Source organism: Trachemys scripta, chromosome 7 (genome assembly GCF_013100865.1).
Source record: "Trachemys scripta elegans isolate TJP31775 chromosome 7, CAS_Tse_1.0, whole genome shotgun sequence".
Taxonomy (NCBI): domain Eukaryota; kingdom Metazoa; phylum Chordata; order Testudines; family Emydidae; genus Trachemys; species Trachemys scripta.
The window spans coordinates 690,632-700,411 of NC_048304.1; the positions used below are offsets into that span (position 1 = coordinate 690,632).

The following is a 9,780-nucleotide window of genomic DNA, read 5'->3' on the forward strand; positions in this document are numbered from 1 at the left end:
GGGGGGGGGGGGGGGCTGTGGGTGGAACAGGGCGGAGCCCATGGAGGAAGGGGTGCAGCCATGGGTGGGGTGGCAGCCCTGACCGAGCTCTCAACTCCCACCCCAGCCGGAGCCATAGGAGGAGGGTCTGAGCTCTCAGCCCCCCTGCCCTGGCTGGGACTAGCGGGGCAGGGGGGCTGAGAGCAGCGAGCAGGGGCGAGGCCTCAAATGGAAGAGGTGGAGTAGGGGGCTAGCCACCCCAAGGGGACGCTTCGCCCACTGCCCACGTATGTAGTGTCAGGATTATGTTTCCAGTGTGCTTTACTTTGCATATGTCAACACTGAATTTCATCTGCTAGTTCGTTGCCCTGTCACCCCGTTTTGGGAGGTCCCTTGGTGGCTCTTTGCAGGCTACTTTGGACTTAACTATCCTAGTAATTTAGTGTCATCTGCAAACTTTGCCACCACCTGGGTGGGGTGTGCACTGAGCCGCCCAGCTCTGGGGGCAACCCAGGGTGGGACTTGGGGCTTCTGAGCTGTCCTGCCCTGGGGGCGCCCTGGGGTGGGGGTTGGGGACATGCCATGGGCTGCCCTCCCCACCTGCGGGCGAGACCAGTGCTCTGTGTACCCTAACTAGCGAACCTTGTTGGCAGGACTTTCTGGGCCAGGCGTTCGTGGCACTGGGCGAAGTGATCGGATCCCAGCGGAGCCGCTTGGAGAGACCCCTCACGTGAGCCTCCCTTCGCCTGCTCCTGGGGGCTCTGTGCAGGGGGGAGGGCCTGGGGCAGGACTCCTATAACCCTGCATACTGCCCCCCAGCCAGCCAGTCCCTCCCCCCCATAATGCCCCCAACCAGCCAGTCCCTACCCCCCCACATACTGCCCCCCAGCCAGCCAGTCCCTGCCGCCCCACATACTGCCCCCCAGCCAACCAGTCTTTGCCCCCCCATAATGCCCCCAACCAGCCAGTCCCTACCCCCACATATATTGTCCCCCAGCCAGCCAGTCCCTACCCCTCCACATACTGCCCCCCAGCTAGCCAGTCCCTGCCCCCCCACATACTGCCCCCCAGCCAGCCAGTCCTTGCCCCCACATACTGCCCCCCAGCCAGACAGCCCGCCCCTGTCCTGGAGCTAGGTCAGAGCCAGCACCCCCCAGAGGGGAAAGGCCCCGTGTCCCAGGCCCATGCCACAGTGCACATGGGGAGCTGGCTGGGCAGGCCTGTCGCGGTGCCTGGAGCAGCAGGGCCAGCCGCACTCAGACACAGGCCCAGGAAGAGAGTGAGACGACTTCTTCAGGGTGTAGCTGGGGGAGGCTGTGCTGAGGGGGGGACCCCCAACAACATCCCGCAGCCCCAGGGACCATCCTGCCCTGCCCCCAGGGCTCCTGGCCCTGCCCGCTGGCAGAAAGGCGGCTTGGAGGGGCCAGCGAGTTCCCATGGGCTTGGTCCCCTGTGGGGCGCGGATCCCCGAGGGAAGGGGTCCCCGCGGCCGGCAGAGCACGTGCTCTCCCTCCTGAGGGCAGTGGGGATGTGCCAAGCAAACCCCCCTGAAATCTGCAGGGCCTGCTTCGTGCATCAGCTTGCCTGCAGCACAGGGGGCTGGGAGCCCGGGAGCCTCGTCTGACCTTCCGCCCCCGTGGTGGGCGTCTTAGGCTCAGGCCCTGCTGCCGGCCACACTCCAGCTCCCTCAGGGACAGTGCGGCAGGGACGTGCCCAGCACAGGGGGCCAGGGAGACACCAGAGCTCCCTGCCACCCACCACACCTGTCAATGTATCTGCTCCCCCCAGCCCAGGGCGCTGCCCTGCCCCCCCCCCCCAGTCTCCCTGCTGGGAGCCCCCCCACAGCCAGCACCCTGCCCTGCCCCTACAGCGCCCCCTGCTGGGAGCCCCCCCACAGCCAGCGCCCTGCCCCGCCCTCACAGCGCCCCCTGCTGGGAGCCCCCCACAGCCAGCGCCCTGCACCCACAGCGCCCCCTGCTGGGCAAGTGCTCTGCTCTGGTCATTGGCTTTGGCCCTTCAGGGGGCTGAAATGCTGATTTCACAATGGGGCAGACAGGACCCGGGGGAGGGGGGGAGCAGCCAAACCCTCTGCAGCCGCACCCCTGTCCTGCCTGCCATCCGCTCCTGCCAGCGCTAACGGGATGTTTCTTGTCCCAGGGGGGTCCCAGGGAAGAAGTGTGGGACCATCCTGCTGTCAGCTGAGGAGCTCAGCAACTGCCGGGTGAGTGCGTCTCACGGGCCCGGGCGTGCTGCCTCCGCTCGGGGCTGGCTGCAGGACCCACGGGACGCTGGGGGGCCGATGGTGGCAGGGGAGGGCTGAGGCATGTGTACGTGGGGGGCTGTGTTGGGGGGCCGAAGGGGTGTGCGTGTGGAGAAGGCATGGGTCTGGGCAGGGCGCCGCTCTCCCCATGTCAGTGGGGTGGCCCAAGTCGGGCAGGGCCTGCCCTACAGGCTCTGAACATGCCATCTGCCTGGGGCCTGCGCTGGCCCTGGCTCCCTGCCCCAGTGCCCAGTTAGTCGTGTGGGCAGCAGGGGGCTGATGGCAGGATGGGGGGCACGGGTAGAGTTGGGGGGCAGGATGGAGTAGCATGGGGCTGATGGCAGGATGGGGGTGTCACGGAGTCCCCGGGCAATGCCCTGGAGCTGCTCCCTACGGAGCTGGGCAGGGCTCTGGTGAAGTCTCTCTCGGAGCAGACTGTCCCCAGGGCAAGAAGCTCACACGGCTTCACCTTCCTGGGTCTGACCTTGGAGCATCCAGCATCTTCTGCCCCTCCGTGCACTTCCCACAGCGAGTCTGCCCAGGCGGGGTCCTGGGGCTGCCAGAGGGCCCTGCCCCCCAACTCCGCAGTCAGACGTGACTCTTGGCCAGCCAGTAACACAGAAGTTTATTAGATGACAGGAACATGGTCTAAAACAGAGCTTGTAGGTACAGAGAACGGGACCCCTCAGCCTGGTCCATTTTGGGGGCAGTGAGCCAGACACCCACGTCTGTACTCACTCCACGTCCCCAGCCAGCCCCAAACTGACTCACCCTCCAGCCCCTCGACCTCTGGGCTTTGTTCCTTTCCCGGGTGTGACAATGTGGTTCTGGTGGAACCCAACTGAGAGTGCCAACTCAGGACAAATTGCTCAAATAGGGCAGTTACAGCCCAAGGCTGGGGGTTTTTCCACCTCTAAGGCAAACCAAACCAGCCAGACTAGGAGGACTTCGGTCTCACCCCCTGGCTAACTGCAAGTCTCACAAGCAGTCTCCTAGACACCCCAGTTTCCCAGTATTACCACCAGTGCCACTCGTTATGGGGACAAATGGTTATGAAAACCAATACCCCAGTAAAAGAAAAAGGTTCTCCTGATCCCAAAGGACCAAGCCCCAGACCCAGGTCAATATACGAATCAGATCTTACCCACAAATCACGCTGTTGCCAATCCTTTAGAATCTAAAATCTAAAGGTTTATTCATAAAAGGAAAAAGATAGAGATGAGAGTTAGAATTGGTTAAATGGAATCAATTACATACAGTAATGGCAAAGTTCTTGGTTCAGGCTTGCAGCAGCGATGGAATAAACTGCAGGTTCAAATCAAGTCTCTGGAATACATCCCCCGCTGGGATGGGTCCTCAGTCCTTTGTTCAAAGCTTCAGCTTGTAGCAAAGTTCCTCCAGAGATATGAAGCAGGATTGAAGACAAGATGGAGATGAGGCATCAGCCTTATATAGTCTTTTCCAGGTGTAAGAACACCTTTGTTCTTACCGTGGAAAATTACAGCAAAATGGAGTCTGGAGTCACATGGGCCAGTCCCTGCATACTTTGCTGAGTTACAAGGCGTATCTGCCTTCTCTCAATGGGTCCATTGTATAGCTGATGGTCCTTAATGGGCCATCAAGCAGGCTAGGCAGAGCTAACACCAGTTTGTCTGGGATGTCACCCAGCAGCATAGCCTAAGTTTGAAATACAGACAGTATAGAGCCAATATTCCTAACTTCAACTACAAAATTGATACATACATATAGACAGCATAATTATAACCAGTAAACCATAACCTTGTCTTAGACACCCCATTTCACCCCCTTTACACAAGATCTGGGTGCCACTATAGGACCTTGGTTGCAACAATGATCTATACGGTCCCAGAGTATATCAATAACATCACACCGGGCCAGGAGGTTACCTGATTCCTTTGTTCTCCCACACCTTTAGCATCACCTTGCAGGGGGGAAGGGCCCCGGCCATTAGTTGCCAGGAGACAGAGTGTCGGCCCTTTGCTCTGCAACAATTACACCCCCTTATCCCACCACCTAGAGGCTTAAGAAATGCATAGGGGAAACTGAGGCACTCCTACAGTATTCAGAGGAAACAAGAACAGTCCCACTTCATCACAGGGGGCACTGGTAGAGTTGGGCGGCAGGATGGGGTAGCAGGGGGCTGATGGCAGGATGGGGGTGTGATGGGTTGGATCACAGAAACCCCCTTGGGAGCTGCCACCCGATGTGCAAAGACTACCCCTGCTTCTGTTTTCCCTGCCAGCTCAGGACTCCAGCACCCTGTCTTGCTGAGCCAGACACTCCCGTCTGGCTCCAGACACAGATCCAGGGTCTGAATCACTTGCCCCAAAGCTGCAAGTTTACCTGAAAACAGCTCACAGTGGTGTGCTTGTCTTTAGCACTCAGATGCCCAACTCCCAATGGGGTCTAAACCCAAATAAATCCGTTTTACCCTGCATAAAGCTTATGCAGGGCAAACTCATAAATTGTTCGCCCTCTATAACACTGATAGAGAGATGTGCACAGTTGTTTGCTCCCCCAGGTATTAATACATACTCTGAGTAAATTACTAAATACAAAGTGATTTTATTAAATACAGACAGTAGGATTTAAGTGGTTCCAAGTAGTAACAGACAGAACAAAGTAAGTCACCAAGCAAAATAAAATAAAATGCGCAAATCTATGTCTAATCAAACTGAATACAGATAATCTCACCCTCAGAGATGCTTCAGTAAGTTTTTCTCAGACTGGACACCTTCCAGGCCTGGGCACAATTCTTTCCCCTGGTACAGCTCTTGTTGCAGCTCAGGTGATAGCTAGGGGATTCTTCATGATGGCTCCTCTCTCTCCTTTGTTCTCTTCCCCCCTTTATATATCTTTTGCATAAGGCGGGAACCCTTTGTCCCTCTGGGTTTCCACCCCCCCCCCCTCCCCCTGGAAAAGCACCAGATTAAAGATGGATTCCAGTTCAGGTGACATGATCACATGTCACTGCAAGACTTCATTACTCACTTGCCAGCACACACATATACAGGAAGACTCACAGGTAAATACAGCCATCTGCAGACAATGGGAGTCATCAAGATTCCAAACCATCCTTAATGGCCCACACTTTACATAATTACAATAGGCCCTCAGAGTTATATTTCATATTTCTAGTTTCAGATACAAGAGTGGTACATTTCTACAAATAGGATGATCACACTCAGTAGATTATGAGCTTTGTAATGATACCTTACAAGAGACCTTTTGCATGAAGCATATCCCAGTTACATTATATTCACTTATATTTTTATAAAGCCATATAGACTGCACAACATCACAGGGGGGCACTGGTAGCGTTGTGGAGCAGGACGGGGTAGCAGGGGGCTGATGGCAGGACGGGGGCACTGATAGAGTTGAGGGCAGGATGGGGTAATGGGGGACTGATGGCAGGATAGGGGGCACTGGTAGAGTTGGGGGGCAGGATGGGGTATCAGGGGGCTGATGGCAGGATGGGATAGCAGGGGGCTTATGGCAGGATGGGGGGCACTGGTAGAGTTGGGGGGCAGGATGGGGTAGCAGGGGGCTTGGCTACCATGGTGCAGGCCCCTCCTGCCTGCATCAGCAGCTGCCCCTCACCATCCACCGTGTGCCTGGATCCTGACCCGCCCCACCCTGATGGAGTCCGTTTCTTTCAGGACATTGTCACCATGCAGCTCTGCGCCAACAAGCTGGACAAGAAGGACTTCTTCGGGAAATCCGACCCCTTCCTCGTCTTCTACCGCAGCAACGAGGATGGCACGTACGTGTGGGGCCGTGCGACGCCCCACCCTGCATGGGGCAGGCGCCCAGCGAGGAGCAGCTGGGGTGGGTTCCTACCTGCTAGTGCCTGCCCTCAGCCCCACTTCTCTGGTGCCTCCTCCAGGTTCACGATTTGCCACAAGACAGAAGTAGTGAAAAACACACTCAACCCGGTGTGGCAGCCATTCTCCATCCCCGTGCGAGCCTTGTGCAACGGGGACTACGACAGGTCAGGAGCCAGACACGTGTCCATCCTGTCCTGCCACCGGGGGCTGCACGCACAGAGCCAGAACGCGGGCAGATCCCAGACACACAAACTCCGGGGCACAGCAGAGCCCTGGGGGAAGGGCAGCTCTCTAGGCCAGTCCTGTGGGGGGCAGGAGGGGCTTGGCCTGGGGGAGGAGGGAGGGGATGGTGGAGCAGGACCCTGGGGGCGGGGATGGGGGAGTTGGGAAGGGGTTGGCCGAGCGGGGCTCTGGGAGCAGGGGAGGGGATGGGGGAGCGGGGCCAGGGATGGAGGAACAGGGCCCTGGTGGAGGAGTGGGGGAGGGATGGGGGAGTGGGGACCCATGGGCGGGGATGGGGGAGCAGGGCCCTAACAGGGATGTGGGCGCAGGGATGGGGGAGTGGGGCCCTGGGGGTGAGGACAGGGGAGCGGATCCCTGGCAGGGGAGGGGATGGGAGCAGGGGAGCAGGGCCCCAGTGGGGGAGTGGGGGAAGGGATGGGGGAGTGTGGGTGGGGATGGGGGAGTGGGGAAACAGAGCCCCAGTGGACTAGTGGGGGATGGGGGAGTGGGAGCCCTGGGGGCGGGGATGGGGAACAGGGCCCCAGCAGAGGAGTGGGGGCCCGGGGGTGGAGATCGGGGAGTGGGGGCAGGGATGGGGGACTGGGGGGACTGGGGGAACAGGGCCCCGGCGGAGGAGTGGGGGAGGGATGGGGGAGTGGGGGCCTGGGGGTGAGGACAGGGGAGGGGGAGCAGGGCCCCAGTGGGGGCCCGGGGGTGGGCAGGTTGAAGCATGGGGTGCCAGGCCCCGCAGGGCTCTCCAGGCCATCCTGGGTGCTCTCTAACCTGCTGCCTGCATTTGTATTTCAGGACGGTGAAGATAGACGTGTACGATTGGGACCGGGATGGAAGGTGGGACCAGGCCGTGAGGAGCCCAGGGGCAGGCGGGGGCACGTCCCCAGTGCCTGCCCCCCCCCCCCCCCGCCCCCCGGCCCCCCCCGCCCCGCCCGCCCGCCCGGCGGCGGGCCCTCCCCCGCCCCCCCCCCCCCCCCCCCCCCGGCCAGCTACTGTCTGGCCTTGGGCCTGATCCTTGGTCTGCCCTGGCCATAACTCCCTCCCCCTTGCTCTCCCTGGGCTCACCCTGGGCTGCTGCCTGTGCGCATGCCACTGCTCTCCTGGCCACCCCGCAGCCAGTGGGTCTCCTCAGCCGGCCTCCAAGCTCTGGGGCCCAGGGAGCCAGTCCCTGAGTCTGTCCAGAGCGAGCGGGAGCAGCCCTTGGCCTGGCTGGGTTCCTGCCCCTACCCGTTGGGCCCCACCTCGCCGCCCTGCTGGGGCTGCCTGCTGGAAGGCTCCTGTGTCTGGGCACCAGGGCTGCCCCTTCTCTCATCCTCCAGCCACCCCGTTTCTGCCCTGCCTGTGAGGCAAGGGCTAGTGGGCACTGGGCTGGGAGCCAGGACTCCTGGGTTCTCTCCCCGGCCCTGGGAGCGGAGTGGGGGCTGGTGGGTTAGAGCAGGGGGCACTGGGAGCCAGGACTCCTGGGTTCTCTCCCCGGCTCTGGGAGGGGAGTGGGGCCGGTGGGTTAGAGCAGGGGGCACTGGGAGCCAGGACTCCTGGGTTCTTTCCCCGGCTCTGGGAGGGGAGTGGGGGCTGGTGGGTTAGAGCAGGGGGTCTGGAAGCCAGGACTCCTGGGTTCTCTCCCCGGCGCTGGGAGGGGAGTGGGGGCTGGTGGGTTAGAGCAGGGGGGCTGGGAGCCAGGACTCCTGGGTTCTGTCCCCAGCTCTGGGAGGAGAGTGGGGTTGAGAGGTCAGAGTACGGGGCTGTCTCCCAGGCTATGCCCATGGTGTGCCAGGTTATAGTGGGCGAGGCCCCCTGTGCCCTCTCCCCCCACGACAGGCTGAGTGAGTATCCGTGCTGCCCACTAACGCCTGCCTTGTGCTCGTTCTCTGCACACAGCCACGATTTCATCGGGGAATTTGCCACGAGCTACCGGGAGCTTTCCCGCGCTCAGAGCCAGTTCACAGTCTATGAGGTGAGGCCTGCTGCTGCCCAGCTCTCCTGGTTCCCCCCATGTCTGGCTCAGCCCCGCTGGGGTCGGGGGCCTGGGCCAGCTCGGGGGCATGGAGGAGTTCTCCCAGTGGGCAGCTCTGGGCTGGCAGGCGTTTGCCTAGGCTGGCGGCTCTCGTGGGGGCCACACTCACGTGGCGTTTGCTGCAGGGTTAGAATCCAGGCGAGATTCTGGGCTTGGGAATTTAACTGGCAGCAAAGAGGGGCTGTCTGGAATGGCTGGGGGAGATGGCAGCCCAGGGGGGTCGTCAGGAACGGCCAGCAGGGCTGGCGGTACAGGGCAGCTGGTAGTATGGGGGGGTGTCTCAAGAACAGCCTGGGGGGCTGGCGGCCAGGGGGGGCTGTCAGGAACAGCCATGGGTGACGATATGGGGGTGCTGTCAGGAGCAGCGGCAGGGGCTAGCAGCATGGTCGGGGGCTGACAGTAACTGCCAGTGGGGCTGGCAGCACGGAGGGTCTGGTTCCCCGGGGCGGGGCTGTCAGGAACACCTGTGGGGCTGGCGGCTGGGGGGCTGTCAGGAACACCTGGGGTGTGTGTGCTGATGTTGGGGTCTCTGAACTATTCCTCTGCTTCCATCAGGTGTTAAATCCAAAGAAGAAATGCAAGAAGAAGAAATACATCAACTCTGGAACGGTGAGTGAAACCTGCCGGAGCCCCTGAGGGAATGCACGCCCCCGCCAGGCCAGGCAGTGCCCCCGACTCCCTCTTTGCCCCTTGCCCACTGCATGCTGCCCCCTGCCCCCTTGGTGACGCACCTCACGGCTCCCTCCCTTCAGCTCCGACAACCCCTGCGCCTGCCCTGCAGCCTCTGTCTGTCCTGGGGGGGACAGGAGAGGGGTGTCTCCAGCTCTGTCTCCCTGCAGAGTGGGGGAGGGTTTCTTTGGGGGGTTATTGGGGAGACGGGGGGTATTTGGGGGGTCTCTAAGTGGAGGGACAGAGGTCTGTTGGGGGTCTGTCCGGGGGGTGGTCTCTGACATTCTGTTTCCAGTAACTGTCTCTAGATGTCTCTCTGGGGAGAGCGGGGGCCTGTCACGTGGGGCTGTCTCAGGGGTGTCTGATTCGGGGGTCCTGTCCCAGGGGTCCTGTCTCGGGGGGGCTGTCTCTGGGGAGAGCAGGGGCCTGTCTCAGGGGGCTATCTCATGGAGGCCTGTCTCTTGGGACAGTGGGGGTCTGTCTCTGGGGGCTGTCTGTGGGGGGGGGGCTATCTCAGGGGGGGGGTTTGGGGGGGGTCTGTTGGGGGGGGGACCTGTCTCGGGGTGTCGCTCCGGGGAGAGCGGGGGCCTGTCACGTGGGGCTGTCTCAGGGGTGTCTGATTCGGGGGTCCTGTCCCAGGGGTCCTGTCTCGGGGGGGCTGTCTCTGGGGAGAGCAGGGGCCTGTCTCAGGGGGCTATCTCATGGAGGCCTGTCTCTTGGGACAGTGGGGGTCTGTCTCTGGGGGCTGTCTGTGGGGGGGGGCCTATCTCAGGGGG

General features: G+C 61.3%; 1 protein-coding gene across 2 annotated transcripts in view; it reads left to right on the top strand.

The window, feature by feature from the left end:
- Nucleotides 1-9,780, top strand: part of CPNE9 (copine family member 9) — a 25,297-nt gene that overhangs the window by 2,169 nt on the left and 13,348 nt on the right. Inside the window, exons 2-8 of one of the 2 annotated variants that reach the window (XM_034777464.1) lie at nucleotides 633-709; nucleotides 2,137-2,200; nucleotides 5,920-6,023; nucleotides 6,147-6,251; nucleotides 7,117-7,158; nucleotides 8,200-8,275; nucleotides 8,891-8,944. In XM_034777464.1, the coding sequence (XP_034633355.1) occupies nucleotides 633-709; nucleotides 2,137-2,200; nucleotides 5,920-6,023; nucleotides 6,147-6,251; nucleotides 7,117-7,158; nucleotides 8,200-8,275; nucleotides 8,891-8,944 (522 nt within the window). Of the gene's footprint in view, nucleotides 1-632; nucleotides 710-2,136; nucleotides 2,201-5,919; nucleotides 6,089-6,146; nucleotides 6,252-7,116; nucleotides 7,159-8,199; nucleotides 8,276-8,890; nucleotides 8,945-9,780 lie in introns of those variants that run through there. The other variant, XM_034777465.1, reaches the window with a different exon arrangement.